Below are 18,909 nucleotides of genomic sequence, written 5' to 3' on the forward strand. Positions count from 1 at the left end.
CTGGCGCTTTGTTTGATCAAAATTTTTTCTAAACCTGTGAGACACATAGAAGTGGACATGGTTCGAAAAATTAAGCTGGTTTTCAGTGAAAATTTTAACGGCTGATGAGAGATTTTGAGGCGATACTGTCGCGTTAAGGACTTCCCACGGAGCGAGACGTCGTGCAGCACTCTCAGGCGCCGTCGTCAGCCTGTTTCAAGCTGAAAACCTCCACATTTCAGGCTCTATTGATCCAGGACGTCGTGAGAGAACAGAGAAGTTTCAGAAGAAGTCGGTTTCAGCATTTTATCCGGATATTCCACTGTTAAAGGAGATTTTTTTTTTAATGAAAGACGTGCGGACGGATTGCAGCGTCAGCTCGCAGCCGCCGCAACGCTCCGCAACAGGAAAAACACCTCTGTTGGAAGCCTTAAGGACAAGTTGGAACATGTCCAGCTGTTAAACAGTTTCTCATATACTCACTCCACTGAAAGCCATCAAAAGCCGCCTGGATTTTACAAATGGTTATCAACACGGAGGTGTTTTTCCTGTGCCGCCACACCGCGCCGGCTGCGTCCCGACGCGCGGACCCGTCCGCACGTCTTTCATTAAAAAAATCTCCTTTAACAGTGCGCACGAGGGTTCAAGCATGTCTGACGTAAAAACATATGAATGAAATCCATATAGTTTTTGAAAAAAATAAAAAGGACCTATACTTTATTGACAGCACTCGTATTTTTGTGTTTTTGCACTGCCCTTCAATCTGAGGTATCACATACTACATTTGCCATAACTGGACAATGACTTTGAACAAAATTGATTTTATTCAGATACTCTTTGAAGGATATCCAGTTTAGTTTTTACCTCTCTGTCTCAAACACACACACACACACACACACACACACACACACACACACACACACACACACACACACACACACACACACACACACACACACACACACACACACACACACAGGGGAAAAAAGAAACCCATTCCTTGGATTGAATGGGCTTTTATCATACTTTTTCCACATGAGAAAAGGGCTTCTTATTGGCTACACCTGAGGTTTGCTTTATCGTTTTGACGCCGTGGTCATCAGGTGTTATATTTTTTTGTCCAAAATCTCAGCATTGCAGTGACAGCAGGAAGTCTTCAAATGAGCCAAAACGACTGTTATTTGTTAAAGTTATGTACCCTTGTTAGGACAGATTGTTGTTTAAGCTACTGTTTGCTCCCCTTGGGGCAGTTTGCAGAACAAAGGCTCCAACACAGTTTACTTTTGTAGTATTTATTTATTTTAAAATGTATTCAAACTGCTGACTGCCCTCTTCTGCCTTCTGTACTTGTGTTATTCAAAGTAAATTAAGGACTGTGACATGTTGCAGTATCTGAACTGACTATATCTTACTGGCATTGGCACTGGTATCTTCCTACATTTTATCCTCCACATAATATCTGTCTGCCAGTGTGTATGAAATTATCCAGTTATATTGGGACCCGGTGGTAGAAATATGTTTCTGTTTGTGTTTCAGTAAATGAGGCGGTGCGACATTACAAGTAGGTCATCTGTTGTGAAGCGGAGAGGGGCAATGACTGAACTAAGGGCCTCTTCTCACATAACATGATTTATGGTGACTTGAGCACAAAGGAGGAATTGTATGCCAGTTGTGAAAAATCGGAGCCGCCTCTAACGCCTCATTCACCTGTCGCTTCAACTATTCACATACACAAGCAGCTGAAAGACAGAGTGTGAAAGCCCATTCAGTCCTTCTCACGGCAGGTGTCGGCCAAATTCCAGGTGACACAAATTAATATCTAATTCTGCACGCGGAGCACTTAGGGAATGTGTGACTGTTTGCGCTGTTAGCACCAAAATAGTAAGCAGGCGACCACTTTCGAGCTGGCTGTGAAATTTGTCTAAGTGCCCCCACAACTGTGGCGTTGCCAAGTACACGTATGGCGTGCCAGAGTGTTGGCTCCCCCACAACACGTGTGCATGTGTTTCGCCCCCCATCACGTGACATGCATGTGGTTCACGCCATGTGTTGGGGGAGCACGCCCCCGATGCTCGCTCTGTGACATGCCCCTGGTTGGCAGCTAGCCACCGGGGGCATGGCTGGCTGCCAACAGCAGCAGCTGTTGAGATCTTTGGTCCTGGTCGGCACAGCTGCAGAACACGTACCATGTTTTGATGGACAGGACCTTACAACACGTGTGTGCTTCCTGTCCTCATGTGGAAATACAAAAAAATCATATATGGCTTTTGCGATGGGATGCAGAGCGCACACAGCGTGCACATTGTCAGGCTGCCCCAGCTGAAACGGACTGTTAGCTCATGTGGACACATAGCAGGCGATCTGAATGTCACATCTGTCTGACAGGACATGCGCGCTGGCCAGCCCGACGTGTGTCCTGTGAGCGCACGCCGCAGGTGATAATCCAACAGAGTGACAAATACGCCACTTTCAGTCATGTATCAGCAAAAATAAGCCGTAACAAACATCGTTTGGACACTTATTCTGACGCTTTTTTCACTGTAATTAAAGACAACGAAAACCTCCTCTTCTATACATCCTCTTTTAGGCTTTTTACGCTCCCATTATAAGACAGCGATTGTAGCGTAGTGGTAAAGTTTCCGTCTGTTAATCAGAGCTTTTGTAAATTGCAGGTTCGAATCCCATGAGTGGCATTTAGTTTTTATTTAACCAGGGTTATTTAACCGTGGGGTTCTGTATTGCATCCCCTTTTATTTATTTTTTATATCAACCCAGTGATTTTCACTAATTATACACCAATATGTACTCTATCAGTGTCCAGTGATTGCAGTAATTTATATTTACAACCCCTGGCAAAAAATTATGGAATCACCGGCCTCAGAGGATGTTCATTTAATTTTGTAGAAAAAAGCAGATCACAGACATGACACAAAATTAAAGTCATTTCAAATGGCAACTTTCTGGCTTTAAGAAACACTATAAGAAGTAAAAAAAAAAATTGTGGCAGTCAGTAACGGTTACTTTTTTAGACCAAGCAGAGGGAAAAAAATATGGACTCACTCAATTTTGAGGAATAAATTATGGAATCACCCTGTAAAATTCCAGCTCCAAAACTAACACCTGCATCAAATCAGATCTGGTCGTTAGTCTGCATCTAAAAAGGAGTGATCACACCTTGGAGAGCTGTTGCACCAAGTGGACTGACATGAATCATGGCTCCAACACGAGCGATTTCAATTGAAACAAAGGAGAGGATTATCAAACTCTTAAAAGAGGGTAAATCATCACGCAATGTTGCAAAAGATGTTGGTTGTTCACAGTCAGCTGTGTCTAAACTCTGGACCAAATACAAACATGGGAAGGTTGTTAAAGGCAAACATACTGGTAGACCAAGGAAGACATCAAAGCATCAAGACAGAAAACTTAAAGCAATATGTCTCAAAAATCAAAAATGCACAACAAAACAAATGAGGAACGAATGGGCGGAAACTGGAGTCAATGTCTGTGACCGAACTGTAAGAAACCGCCTAAAGGAAATGGGATTTACATACAGAAAAGCTAAACGAAAGCCATCATTAACACCTAAACAGAAAAAAAATAAGGTTACAATGGGCTAAGGAAAAGCAATCGTGGACTGTGGATGACTGGATGAAAGTCATATTCAGTGATGAATCTCAAATCTGCATTGGGCAAGGTGATGATACTGGAACTTTTGTTTGGTGCCGTTCCAATGAGATTTATAAAGATGATTGCCTGAAGAGAACATATAAATTTCCACAGTCATTGATGATATGGGGCTGCATGTCAGGTAAAGACACTGGGGAGATGGCTGTCATTACATCATCAATAAATGCACAAGTTTACGTTGATAATTTTGGACACTTTTCTTATCCCATCAATTGAAAGGATGTTTGGGGATGATGAAATCATTTTTCAAGATGATAATGCATCTTGCCATAGAGCAAAAACTGTGAAAACATTCCTTGCAAAAAGACACATAGGGTCAATGTCATGGCCTGCAAATAGTCCGGATCTTAATCCAATTGAAAATCTTTGGTGGAAGTTGAAGAAAATGGTCCACGACAAGGCTCCAACCTGCAAAGCTGATCTGGCAACAGCAATCAGAGAAAGTTGGAGCCAGATTGATGAAGAGTACTGTTTGTCACTCATTAAGTCCATGCCTCAGAGACTGCAAGCTGTTATAAAAGCCAGAGGTGGTGCAACAAAATACTAGTGATGTGTTGGAGCGTTCTTTTGTTTTTCATGATTCCATAATTTATTCCTCAGAATTGAGTGATTCCATATTTTTTTCCCTCTGCTTGGTCTAAAAAAGTAACTGTTACTGACTGCCACAATTTTTTTCCTGATTTCTTATAGTGTTTCTTAAAGCCAGAAAGTTGCCATTTGAAATGACTTTAGTTTTGTGTCATGTCTGTGATCTGCTTTTTTTCTACAAAATTAAACAACTGAATGAACATCCTCCGAGGCCGGTGATTCCATAATTTTTGCCAGGGGTTGTATATACCCGGCTGGATGGCCGGACATAATAAGACATAATGAGAGTGCACTGCTTCATTCATGTCATTTCATGACTGTACGTCTGTGACCATGGGTCATCTACAGGGGAACAGACGATTCATACTTGTATTGTCCGCTCGATAAGAGGGATTCAATAAATTGCGGTGTTTTTATGGTGTGTGGTTTTTATTTTTTTCCTCCACAGCAGCGGTGCAATGTGGTTTCACATGTTCCAGCTGCTTGCACTGTGTTTGTACATGTGCACAAGTGTGCATGAACTGTCGCCGGTATTGTGCACGCCTGTCCGAACGTGCGTCCCTCTCGACAGCAGGTGGAATGTTTCATGGTTCCCCATTTTGTTCTTGGTTCGTGGATTGTGTTCCGGTTTTTGCATCTTTCGTGTTATGTGTGAAGGGGCCCTAAACGTTATGCTTCATGACTGCTTGGATCCACAGGCGCACAACAAAATCCCCTTGGTCTGGATGACCCAAGACTTGATCTGAGCCTTCAGCTGGATCAAGTCTTAATGTCAGTTTTCTCAAGACTAAACCATTTCAAGGAAAGAAAACGAAAACCAAACAACTGATATGTTGCTAGGAACAAAAAAACAAAACTTTTTATTTTTTAGTGTTCCTGATAGGAAATGCTTGTTTGAAATAATCTTCACCTGTTAATAACTTTTTTTCTCCATTTTATTTATTTATTTATTTTTTTATGAATTATTAAATTAGTTTCTGGGTAGAATAAATAACTTGGTGATTACTTTGTTGGATGTTTTCAAGCAGGAGATTAATATTGTGCTACATACCTCATAAATGTTGATCTTTAACAACAACTTCCTCAATGTTTGGACAGATTAAAATATAAAAAGAAAAAGCTCTGGTTAGGCTGAACCAGGGAGATGAAAAAAAGACTAGCACACTGAAAAAAGAGAATGTTTGAACCAACTTAAAAAAGTGTTACAATTTATAAAAAAAAAAACCTGAATGAACTAAGTTGTTTGAACTTAAGTTTGTAAGTTAGAGTTGATTTAACTTTCAACTTAATTCATTCAGATTTTTACAAATTGTAACACTTTTTTAAGTTGGTTCAAACATTCTCTTTTTTTTAGCGCACAGACATCAAGCACATGTCCATGATATTTTCATCCATCATCTTGTATATGTGATTGCTACAATTTTCAGTGTGGTTGTGTTTGGTTTTTGTTTTGCAAAAACAATTTTTAGAAATGGAATTCAGTAGCCTTCTCTTTGTATATATGATAGGTGATTTCATTAACTGTGTTCTTGTGCAGTGAAATGGAATATTTATCACTTTGATCGCTTCAAAACTTCAGTTGTCTCTGTTATCACCCAGGGAATGGTTGTGGTGTTTTTTATGATTCTGATGCATTCATTCATTAGCCTGTAGACAGGATGACCCAGTGTTCTCCTGTGTGTCTTTATATATCAACAAAAATATAAACGCAACACTTTTGGTTTTGCTCCCATTTTGTATGAGATGAACTCAAATATCTAAAACGTTTTCCACATACACAATATCACCATTTCCCTCAAATATTGTTCACAAACCAGTCTAAATCTGTGATAGTGAGCACTTCTCCTTTGCTGAGATAATCCATCCCACCTCACAGGTGTGCCATATCAAGATGCTGATTAGACACCATGATTAGTGCACAGGTGTGCCTTAGACTGCCCACAATAAAAGGCCACTCTGAAAGGTGCAGTTTTGTTTTATTGGGGAGGATACCAGTCAGTATCTGGTGTGACCACCATTTGCCTCATGCAGTGCAACACATCTCCTTTGCATAGAGTTGATCAGGTTGTCAATTGTGGCCTGTGGAATGTTGGTCCACTCCTCTTCAATGGCTGTGCAAAGTTGCTGGATATTGGCAGGAACTGGTACACGCTGTCGTATACGCCGGTCCAGAGCATCCCAAACATGCTCAATGGGTGACATGTCCAGTGAGTATGCCAGCCATGCAAGAACTGGGACATTTTCAGCTTCCAAGAATTGTGTACAGATCCTTGCAACATGAGGCCGTGCATTATCCTGCTGCAACATGAGGTGATGTTCTTGGATGTATGGCACAACAATGGGCCTCAGGATCTCGTCACGGTATCTCTGTGCATTCAAAATGCCATCAATAAAATGCACCTGAGTTCTTCGTCCATAACAGATGCCTGCCCATACCATAACCCCACCGCCACCATGGGCCACTCGATCCACAACATTGACATCAGAAAACTGCTCACCCACACGACGCCACACACGCTGTCTGCCATCTGCCCTGAACAGGTTGAACCGGGATTCATCTGTGAAGAGAACACCTCTCCAACGTGCCAGACGCCAGCGAATGTGAGCATTTGCCCACTCAAGTCGGTTACGACGACGAACTGGAGTCAGGTCGAGACCCCGATGAGGACGACAAGCATGCAGATGAGCTTCCCTGAGACGGTTTCTGACAGTTTGTGCAGAAATTCTTTGGTTATGTAAACCGATTGTTTCAGCAGCTGTCCGAGTGGCTGGTCTCAGACGATTTTGGAGGTGAACATGCTGGATGTGGAGGTCCTGGGCTGGTGTGGTTACACATTGTCTGCGGTTGTGAGGCTGGTTGGATGTACTGCCAAATTCTCTGAAACGCCTTTGGAGACGGCTTATGGTAGAGAAATGAACATTCAATACACGAGCAACAGTTCTGGTTGACATTCCTGCTGTCAGCATGCCAATTGCACACTCCCTCAAATCTTGTGACATCTGTGGCATTGTGCTGTGTGATAAAACTGCACCTTTCAGAGTGGCCTTTTATTGTGGGCAGTCTAAGGCACACCTGTGCACTAATCATGGTGTCTAATCAGCATCTTGATATGGCACACCTGTGAGGTGGGATGGATTATCTCAGCAAAGGAGAAGTGCTCACTATCACAGATTTAGACTGGTTTGTGAACAATATTTGAGGGAAATGGTGATATTGTGTATGTGGAAAAAGTTTTAGATCTTTGAGTTCATCTCATACAAAATGGGAGCAAAACCAAAAGTGTTGCGTTTATATTTTTGTTGAGTGTATATACGGGGCAATCGCTGTGTGACGTTACCTGTAGGTTTTCTACAGACACCCAGAAAAACTGTTTTGAAGCCCAAAAAATGGATGTCGTCATGTTGGCACCATGTACATTTCCTATGTCACGACCAACCCATGTTTGAATAAAGAGGTGAAGCGTATAGGCGACACCATACATGACCTGGGTGGGACGAATGAAGCCCAAACACACCCCCATCTTAAGCCCCTTTCACACCAGGCTTGCATACAGTTGCATTGTGATGCGTATGGAGTACACTGAAAACACTTGCACAGCTTTGGCGTTGTCCCTGTGTATTCTGGTGTGTGATTGCATATGATTACCTTCCTAGTCTTGCTTTCAGTTATTTACTGCCACCTTTGTAGCCCTCGCCGCTATTTTTCTGTCCACTCCTGCATACTTTTGACAGTGTGGAAATGCGATCCGTTGTCAAAACGGTACATGAACGGCACTGCATGCAGGGAGAGAGAGAGAGAGAGAGAGAGAGAGAGAGAGAGAGAGAGAGAGAGAGAGAGAGAGAGAGAGAGAGAGAGAGAGAGAGAGAGAGAGAGAGAGAGAGAGAGAGAGAGAGAGAGAGAGAGAGAGAGAGAGAGAGAGAGAGAGAGAGAGAGAGAGAGAGACCTTGCGCACGGAGGGGAGAAGTTGGCTCCATGACACTACAGACTGACACACACATGGATTTGATATGATGGAAAAAGTCAGAAGACATTTTCAGGAGATAATGGACTTTATTAATGTGCCACATTCATGAGAGAACTGGTGGAGGTGAAAGTAAAGTGAAGCAAAGCGAAGCTGCTTCTGGCAGTCGCATATGCGATCTGCCATGAGAAGTGAACGGTGGACATGTCCTCCCGCTGGCGATCTGTCTATGAGGAGTGGATGTGAACATGTCCTCTGAACATGGAAGCTTGGCTCGCCTCTTCTTCTTCCGTGGTTTGAAGCTTCACTGCCAGCAAATTCCATCTGGATGAATAAAATCTTTGACTAGTCAACTTCCTTAAAACTAACACTCTTCCAACAGTATGTCTGTATTTCTGGTCCAATTTCAGATACACAAAAATGTGACGTAGACAAAAACGTGACGTATAGCATGTGACAACGATTTGTTGGAACTGTTCAAACCAAGATGTATTGTGAGTACCAAACAGTGCACTCTAATAGGCCCACAGCTGTGCATAATAAAAGGTTTAAAAATAGTTTTTTCTCCAACTTCATTGGGACTACGTTTTGATGGTGGATTTCCATTTTAACTCATAACTATGCCATAACTAATGGCATAGTTCCAAGCTGGTTCTGCAACAACTGGAATGCTATACAGCGTGACGTACACAAATCGTGACGTACCATGTCTGTGTATCATTAATGGACCTGGTATCAAATGCATTCAAAGAAATAGCTGACTAAATAGTAACTACATCTTAACTATACCATAACTAGTGACATTCCATAAACAGCTGCCCTGCATTATTGTTATGTCATCTCTGGTGTGCAAGTTTTGTGACATACAAAAATGTAACCTACCCTGTAAACAATAAGCGAGTGTACATGTTCCCATGTAGTGCAGCAGATAACAGAATATTTACAGAGGAATCATTCAAATGGTGATACAAGCACCAAATTTGGCAAAAGTCCACCTTAGATATTACTCTTGAAAAAAACGAAGAGCCACTTGAATTTTCAATAGGCGGCCACGTAGGGGTCAAAATATAAAAATGCTGCAGTCATCTTGAAAATTATACCACATTATTTGTCTGATTGTAAAGATTCCAAAAAGTTATAGTTTGGACTATCTATGACTGAATTCTATAGAGTTATGGGGTAAAAACAACAAGAATGGTGACAAAGTTCAGTTTCAGTTTGTACAGGGGTCAAAAGTTAGAGTTGCTCCAATTTTGTTCAGTGGTGATGCAAATTATTGGTTGAATTAATAGGGTTTCAAAATAGAATAGTTTGCACCATGTATCATGCTTAGTTATCATGTTATGGGGTAACATATGCCACATGTCATAGAATTCAATGGACGTCAACATTATTTGACCTTTACTTTAGAGACCAAACATTCAACACAGTCAAAACTATTCCATTTATTAATCCAAGTAGCTCAATCAACAATTTGCACAATTTTTTACTAAAATTGGAGGAGCTTTAACTTTTGATCCCTGTACAAACTGAAATTGACCTTTGTCACCATTCTTAAGGTTTTTACCCCATAACTCCATAACATTCAGTCATAGATAGTCCAAACTATACATTTTTTGAATCTTTATGATCAGACAAATAATGTGGTATAGTTGTCAATATGATTGGAGCAATTTTATATTTTAACCCCTGTGTAATTTTTCAATTGACCCCTACGCCTATTGAAAATTCAAGTGGCCTGTCAGTTTTTTTCAGTGTCTAAGGAGAATTTGTGCTGGATTTAGTGCTTGTATCACCATGTGAAGTATTGTTTCAGCTATTTGCTGCACTAATGCAACAAGCCTTGGTTAAAACGGTGTAAAACAGAGGAGGAGAAGTGTACTAATTTTCAAGAATTTGTACAACACCTGGAACGAGCCACATCATTTCCGCGCTGTCAAAGAGCCGCCATGAGAGTAGAGGGACTCCAGATGGGCAACCATACTTTAGTTACCTGAAGGTTTGATGCATCACATCCCGGTACTTATGGTCTGTGTATCGAAGCGCGACACTGAACCAAACCACACTGGTCCTGGTTTGTGCTAAATGCATCAAAACGGAACTGCAACAGAATGTGTGCAGGGATGAGAGCTGTGGGTCTTTAGTCTTTTTTGGTCTTTTTGAGTACAAAGCCTGAAGCCTTGCAGGTTTAACACGGCTGTAGTTTTATGACATATTGCGTATCACATAATGCTGCATGAGTTTATTTCTTTTTTCTCTTTGCATTTCAGATCTTGTCTCATGACAATCTGTGGCCACTAAAGTGTGAAGCCATCGTGCGTTTAAGCCATGCTTATGCCCCACTGTTGGTGTTCACTCAATGAAATTTATTAGCTTTTCTGTCGATGTTCGCTCAATCTGTTGCCGCACGCTCTGAGAATTACAGCCGCCATCTGTTTCAGTCTGGGGTGTTGCCATGCCTTCTGTGGCCATATGGAATATCTGCATCTTCTGAACAGCCACAAATCAAATTTCAGTGTTTTTGTGATGAAAGGAGAACTCTGATTTGAATTTGCCTTTGACGGAAGTGGAAGCCACACGGTGAAAGCCTCAGTGTTAATACAGTTCTCACAGTGTTAAAATAAGCTGTATTTCTGAGTTTATAACATTATAACATTAACATTGTAGTTTTGTTAATATTCATTCTAATATTTTTGACTTCCTGACACTTGTAGCATTACTTTGCAGCATGTGAAAGTGTATTTTTTTGACACTATAGACAGAGTACTTTCACACTGCAGATCAAAATGTGTAATTGTTTCAAAACTTGCATTTTTCATTTCTGATTTAGATAAATTTGCACTTTCAGAGAGGACTATTTCTGAAAATGTAGTGTAGTTGATCAGTGGAAAGAAATGTGTGGAACCAAAATGAACAGCTACCAAATTGGACAAAAAAAAATACAGTTGACTATTTTTCTATACAATGGAACTAATGGCATGTGACGTACAACCCACCAATCAGATGACAAAGATATATTTAGGTGTTTAAGGACATGCAGGTTAGGTGAACTGGAAACTTTATAATTGTTCAGGTCTCCCTTGCAAAAGAGATTTTGATCTCAGTAGGACTAACCTGGTTAAAATTTAAAATCATCACTATAATCAACAGGTTGGTCATTGCCATGTCCCAAGGTTTTTGAAATGGAGCAGTATCTCCACCTGGTGAATATTTACAATTAATGCTGGTACAATAGAATTTTGCCAAGACCTCCAGTATAAAATAAACATGAATGAATAATCAAAGGATGAGACCGAGATGGATTTGAAGAATGTCCACAATATCCACTCTTAAAAGGGCTGCTGAAAATCACCAGTGAGGCCTTCATTTTAATACCCGTGAGAGAAAATTTGATTCAAATATGTTTTAATTATCGCCATCAAAGCTGGCTTGAACCTGAATAGTGGAACAGATAAGTTTGATTTTTGGCCAGAATTGTTCACTTAGTGATACAAGCATCAGATTTGGCATGAATGTTCTTCATAAATCAGTGTTTGAGAAAAAAAAGTGCGGCCACTTGAAAATCCAATATGGCGGCCAGGTAGGGGTCAAAGAAGAATTACACAGGGGTCAAAATTTTAAAATGCTCCAATCATATTGAAAGCTGTACCACATTATGTCTCTGATCACAAAGATTCCAAAAAGGCATAGTTTGGACTATCTATGACTGCATGTTATGGAGTTATAGGGTACAAAACAGCAAGAATGGTGACAAAGGTCAGTTTCAGTTTGTACAGGGGTCAAAAGTTAAAGTTGGTCCAATCTTTCTAAAATGTGATGCAAATTATTGTTTGAGTTAATAGGCTTTTAAAAAGGAGTAGTTTGCACCATGTGTCATGCTCAGTTGTCACGTTACAGGGTAACATATGTCACATGCCATAGAATCCAATGGACGTTGACATTTTTTGACATGTACTTTGCAAACCAAGCATTCAGCACAGTCAAAACTATTCCATTTATTAATTAATTAGCTCAACCAATAATTGAAATTGATCTTTGTCACCATTCTTGCTGTTTTTACCACATAACTCCATAACATTCAGTCATAGATAGTCCAAACTATACCTTTTTGGAATATTTGTGATCAGACACACAATGTGGTGTAGCTTTCAATATGATTGGAGCATTTTTAAATTTTGACCCCTGTGTAATTTGTCTTTGACCCCTACCTGGCCGCCATATTGGATTTTCAAGTGGTCCGCACTTTTTTCTCAAACACTGATTTCTGAAGAACATTCATGTCAAATCTGATGCTTGTATCACCAAGTGAAGGATTGTTTCAGTTATCTGCTGCACTAGAACGTGTGACTTTATCATTTCAGTGTCTGTTGAACTCATACTTTTACATTAATGTTGAGTTTAAGACCGTGAAATAAATGGTTTTAGACTAGGCTATAGATCATTAGCTTTAGATTCACTTCTGTGTTTCCCTGCAGTATCATCAATTATTTAAAGTGTGAGAGAATCTATTCAAGAAAAGCAGTCCTATCTGTTCCCCCTGGTGATTTGACTGATGGCAGCTAATCAATATGACTAGTTGCCACACCAAAATTACAAATGCAAACTAAAGCCAGTGTGAGCTTGTTTTTGATTCTGTGGGAAATGTCAAAATAGTAAAATTGCAACTGGCTCAAATTTCCAATTATATTCTGATATGACACTGCTGATTGTTGTTGTTATTGTCGATAGTAAATGTTCAATTCCGACATCAGAAAGTGTTTTTGTGTGGGGTGAAACCAGCAGGGGAAATACATATTTCATATCATGTGGTGATAAATGATCCCTGGCGGGGGTTTCATCTGGAAATGCTGACACTTTAAATGTCAGTTATTTAGTGAGCATCAGGAGCAAACAGCTGTTGCAAGAACACAACAACAGGAGTAACTCATGCTTTCTCATGTGTTTTATGCACCCCTCCACTTTTTCACTTTTTTTTTTTCGTTATTTCTGTCAGTTTGTTGCTGCCAAACGAAGGCATGAGTTCACTGTAATATCCGACTCATTTTGCACAGCTTATCTGATGCTTTTTGCAGTTTGTGAGAATTTGCTTCACAGTATTCTGTTTGTTTATTTTGCTTGCCTCTGTTTGCCGTCAAATTATGTTTTCTTGATCAAAAAATCTTTATTCACACAGTAAAATTCACGCGTTTCCTCCCCTGACCTGGAAAAGTGAATGTGTGCATTTATTTCCTCGAGGCTTTGTGATTGGTTTGAAGAAGAAGAAGAAAAAAAAAGCAGTAACCCTCAATCTGGGGAGGGTTAGGTGATGGTCTAGTGGTTAAGGTGTTGGGCTTGAGTCCAGAAGATCATGGGTTCAAATCCCCGCCTGACTGGAAAATCACTGCCTTTAATCCCCTATTGCTCCCAGTGTGTAGTGAGCACCTTGTATGGCAGCACCCTGACATCGGGGTGAATGTGAGGCATAATTGTAAAACTCTTTGAGCATCTGATGCAGATGGAAAAGTGCTATATAAATGCAGTCCATTTACCATTTACCATCTGACCTCCCGTCACTGGTTTGCAGTGCTTTTCAACATCGATTATAAAATCTCTCTGATAGTCCTCAAAAGAATCGCTGACTTTTTTAGCCCTGGCACCACCTTCAGCTCTCTGAGGTCATCAGACTTGGGTTTCCGTGTTGCCCCTCAATCTAGACAGATACCATTTGGTGTGTTCAGTCTGTAGAGCAGACTGCTGCTGTCTTAGTTCAGGCGTTTCCCAAACGATTTGTCTCACATTGGAGTCCTTGTCTTCAGACTAACATTTTCTCCCAATACATCCTCCTTTTGTTGCTCATCCCTTCCTTTATTCTTATCCTTTGCTCTGTTTATTTTGACTTGTGATGAGGTTGTCTGTCCCCTATGTTAATTAATGAGTTTGTCCTACATGTTGTCATTAGTTTAATGTGCAGTGCCATTAAATGTGGTCTTTACTGATTATCGCAAGTAACCACATTGAGCCGGTAATATGCAATTTTACATTACTGTGAGTCATTTTCCAACACTGTGGTGTGCAAAAATTTGACACCCTAGAATTTTGAATTTGTGTGTCAAACGTGGACTCAAACACACATACAGTCCTTTAATCAAGGTCACTGGTATTACATGTAACCTACAGGCTAGTGTACATACTAACCCTGTGGTGACTGTAGCATTTAAACAGCACATTGAAGAAAAATAGTGCCACCCCACAACATTGACTCATGTTTTAATATTTTATGCCCAATTCAAAGGGAATGTTTCAAAGCATTTGTTTTCAGTCAGTTGGGGTTCTAGTGAGGCCCCCTTTAGCTCAGTTTGTGATGTCCAATGTTCAAAACAGGTTTTGAATTACCCATCACAAATATATAGACCTGACAAAAAGTTGTCACTATCCCCAGCCGCACATTCTATCTATTAGATAGAATGTATGGCTGGGGATAGTGACAAAAGTTTTATCACTCATTCTAGACACTCATTCTATCTATTTGAACCTTAACATGTTATAGAACATGAATTTATAGAACCATTACAAAGTATTTTCATTATGCCTAGCCACACATACTGTCTATTTTTTAATTCTCATTTAGATAACTGTCAAAAAGTTGTCACTATCCCCAGCCACACATTCTATTTATTAGATAGAATGTATGGCTGGGGATAGTGACAAAATTTTGTCAGTTCTGCAAATTAGAATGAATTTGTAGAACCGACAGTTTTGTCACTCATTCTAGACATGCATTCTATCTATTTAAACCTGAACATGTTATAGAACATGAATTTCTAGAACCATTACAAAGTATTTTCATTATGCCTAGCCACACATACTGTCTCTTTTTTTGATTCTAATTTAAAGAACCATCAAAAAGTTGTCACTATCCGCAGCCCAGCTCACAGAAAGGCCCAGGTAATCCCACGACCTTCTTGCTGTGAGGCAACAGTGCTAACCACTATTCCACCGTGCACCCATCTATGGAACATTATATAGGCAAAACAAAAGTTCTTTTTCGATTGATCTGGTGTGTCTAAGGTCACCACACGATAAAAGGTTTATCCACATTATATTTTCTTCTGAGCTGAGGAGTTACAACATGATTGTATTTATTTTTTACAAGTTATTGTCTACACAAGATTGCTGGAATGGACTCACACTCACCCACTCATCTATATTTTGCTGACAAAGTCCTACGCTGTTACAGCACAGGAAAAATATCTTTTTCATATAAAAATGTTCAATATATCTCAAAATAAAGCCTGCTATTCTTTTAGAATGTGGTTGTTCTGATTCTTTTGCCATATCTGCCTCAAAATTGAAGGGACTTTTCTGTCAAGACATTCCTGACCTTTTTCACCAAATTTTCTTTCGGTTATACAGTCCTATATGTACCAACGTGTCTTATTTTGAAATATCATTTAGAAAACGTTTAACAATTCTTGGCTATACCCCAATTTGCAGCTCCACTCCAAAATTTAATGGTTTTCTGTCCAAGTTGGAGCCAATGTTCTCACCCAGTTATGTCAAAATTAGTTCATTATTTTTTGAGTAATCCTGCCAACAATCCAAAAACATAACTTGCTTGTCAGAGGTGATTCATTTTAAACTGTTCCCATTTTGGATTTTGTTAGCTATATTTAGGGTCAGTTTGCTGCGACAATTACTGTTGTATTCAGGTCACCAACATGTTGTGGTGCTGCACATTCCGGAATGCACCAGACGACTGGATAGCCTTGGGTTCAAATCAACAACTTCCTGGCATTTTATGTTCCAAAATTCAGAATACATCTAGAAATGGTTTACTTATAGAATAAAGAATTTAACTGAAATCAAACATAATGTGAGAAGAAATAAGTTAGAATCATACATGCATTGTTTTCAGTGAAGCAGCAACAGCAGGGTGGTGTGTGTGTCCGGATGGATTTTCTTCAAACTTGGTGGGAATATTATGTGCATATTTATCTAGAGGTGATAAGATTTTGTATACTGATCAAAGGTCAAGGGAAACATGGTCTACCCCCCCCCCCCCCTTTTTTTTTATGTATCTATCAACAACCAAGAAGCCCAGATGCTTGGCTCCTCTACCAGAGGCTTGGGAGTTCGAGGGTTCAGCGCAGTATCTCAGTTGTTCTTAGGACTGCACTCTTCTGGACAGAGACCTCTGATGTTGTGCCTGGAATCTGCTGTAGCCACTCTCCCAATTTGGGGATTACTTCTCATAGTGCTCCTATTACCACTAGAAACACTTTGGACTTTACCTTCCACATCTGCTCCAGTTGCTCCTTCAGCCCTTGGTACTTCTTGATTTTCTCGTGCTCCTTCTTTCTGATGTTGCTGTCACCTGGGATTGCCATATCGATCACAACTGTGGTCTTCTTTCCCTTGTCAAACACCACTATGTCTGGTTGGTTGGCCAGCAGCTGCTTGTCTATCTGGAATTTGAAGTCCCATAGGACCTTAGCCCTGTCATTCTCACCCACCTTTGTTGGCATCTCCCATCGGAACTTGGGTACTTCAAATCTGTATGTGCAATAAATGTTCCTGTACATGATTCCCGACACTTGGTTGTGCCTCTGTGTACACTGTCCCAGCTTGCATCTTGCATCCTGCTACTAAGTGCTGGACTGTCTCTGGGGCACATTTGCACAGCTTGCAACTTGGGTCCTGTTGGCTGTGGTAGACTCCTGCCTTTATGGATCTGGTGTTTAGAGCTTGTTCTTGTGCTGCCATGACCAGAGCATCTGTGCTGTCCTTTAGGTCACTTTCAATTTTTTTTTTCATTTATATAGCTCCAAATCACAACAAAGTTGCCTCAAGGCACTTCACACAAGTAAGGTCTAACCTTACCAACCCCCAGAGCAAGCACATAGATGACAGTGGTAAGGAAAAACTCCCTACAATGATTTGAGGAAGAAACCTCAAGCAGACTAGACTCAGAGGGGTGACCTTCTGCTTGGTCCATGCGACCGCCACAATTTTCAAAGTGAAAAATAGGAAATTTTACTAGTGCACCAGACACCACACTCATCTCTGGATGGAGTCGCACCTCAAACAGAAAGGAAAAAAAAACAGAATCAGGCATCAGAAAGACAACAAATACAGTATAATTTGTCAGCATTTAGCAACAAGCAAAGCAGAAGAAATACTACGGTGGTCGCTGGCCACTAGCCCTAAGCTTCACTAAAAGACCCAGAATTTAGATAAAGTTGAGGCTGCAGCCTGCTCCATTTCCTAATAAAATGAATTTAAAAGAGTAAAAGCGTAGTAACATACTATGCCAGTGTGCTAGCCATACGAAAGGGAAAATAAGTGAGTCTTAAGTCTGGACTTGAAAGTCTCTAAAGAATTTTACTGTTTTATTGACACAGGGAGATCATTGCACAATAAGAGAAAACTCTGTGACCCGCAGACTTTTTATTCACCCCAGGGGCACAAAGTAGTCCTGCACCCTGAGAAAGCAGAGCCCGGGCCTGTAATTAAGTCAGCTAAGTAGGGAGGTGCCAGTCCATGAACAATTTTATAGGTTAGTAGCAGAACCTTAAAATCTGATCTCACTGGGACAGGAAGCCAGTGAAGAGATGCCAAAATGGGTGTAATGTGGTCAAACTTTCTGCTTCGTGTCAAAAGTCTGGTAGCAGCATTTTGAACCAGTTGGAGACCCCTAATGCTGGACTGCTGTAAACCATAAAATAGAACATTGCAGTAGTCCAATCTAGAAGAAACAAATGCATGAATCAAGGTCTCAGCATCAGCCATAGACAGGATCATCATCACCATCGGCAGGATATATGTCTCCCTTTCTGTTGGGAGAGGATTCTGAAGACACACACACACACACACAATACATAATCATAATACATAATCAAAAACACTATTACAGATATAGATATATGTATATTTACTTATTCATTTATATTGTGGTGTGTTGCTATGCAACAGCTATCTGATGCCTTTCATTTCAGCTGTTTTTGTTTTTCCACAGGTGACCATCTTCGTGTCTGTCCTCGGGAAAACACGTGTTGCACCCAAGAAATGGAAGACAGATTTGGGCAACAGAGCAAACAGGATTTTGATAATCTGGTGGACGAAATAAGTCACGATTTGAGAAGCACCTTTGTTTCCAGGCATAAAAAGTTTGACGGTAAGTAATTTGTCCTTCAGAATGCGATTTACTGTTTTGATGTCAAATAATAGTCCAGCTAAAGTCTGCAAAAAAGCAAAGTCAGGGTCATGACTGTAGGTGTTGAATTTAAAAAAAAAAGAAGAAGAAAAAGTTCAGTGTTTGTAGCTGTCGTCCCTCAGGAGAAAATGTGGAAAATCTCATTAATATGCCTCGGAGTGGAGAACCCTCTTTGTTGGATTAGACAAACATGGCTCTTTGCGCAGCAGATTGACAGCTTGAAAAGCAATACAGAGCAAAACTGCATTATTAAGACTGTGCTGTGTGTGAGTTTTTTGTCTGAGCCCCATGGTGATGTCTTGACCACCACACAACCATCAGGTTTCTGCTTATGGGAGGGGATGTTCTCATTACTGAAATAAGCCACATTTTGCCTCTCCACTTCTTCCTATTGGTATCTTTCTCTATTGAGTCAGCTCCTTCTAGTTACACTTTAATGAGAAATAATAATCCCTCCAGCGCCCGACGTTAGACTGTGTGGGAAGCAGCAGCTTATCACCA

General features: G+C 40.5%; 1 protein-coding gene across 2 annotated transcripts in view; it reads left to right on the top strand.

Annotated features, from left to right (window-relative positions):
* Positions 1-18,909, top strand: part of LOC117524397 (glypican-6-like) — a 303,252-nt gene that overhangs the window by 105,931 nt on the left and 178,412 nt on the right. For both annotated transcript variants that reach the window (XM_034186164.1, XM_034186166.1), the window contains exon 2: positions 18,211-18,369. In XM_034186164.1, coding sequence (XP_034042055.1) covers positions 18,211-18,369 — 159 coding nt within the window. The remainder of the gene's footprint in view (positions 1-18,210; positions 18,370-18,909) is intronic.

Source organism: Thalassophryne amazonica, chromosome 14, assembly GCF_902500255.1.
Source record: "Thalassophryne amazonica chromosome 14, fThaAma1.1, whole genome shotgun sequence".
Classification (NCBI taxonomy): domain Eukaryota; kingdom Metazoa; phylum Chordata; class Actinopteri; order Batrachoidiformes; family Batrachoididae; genus Thalassophryne; species Thalassophryne amazonica.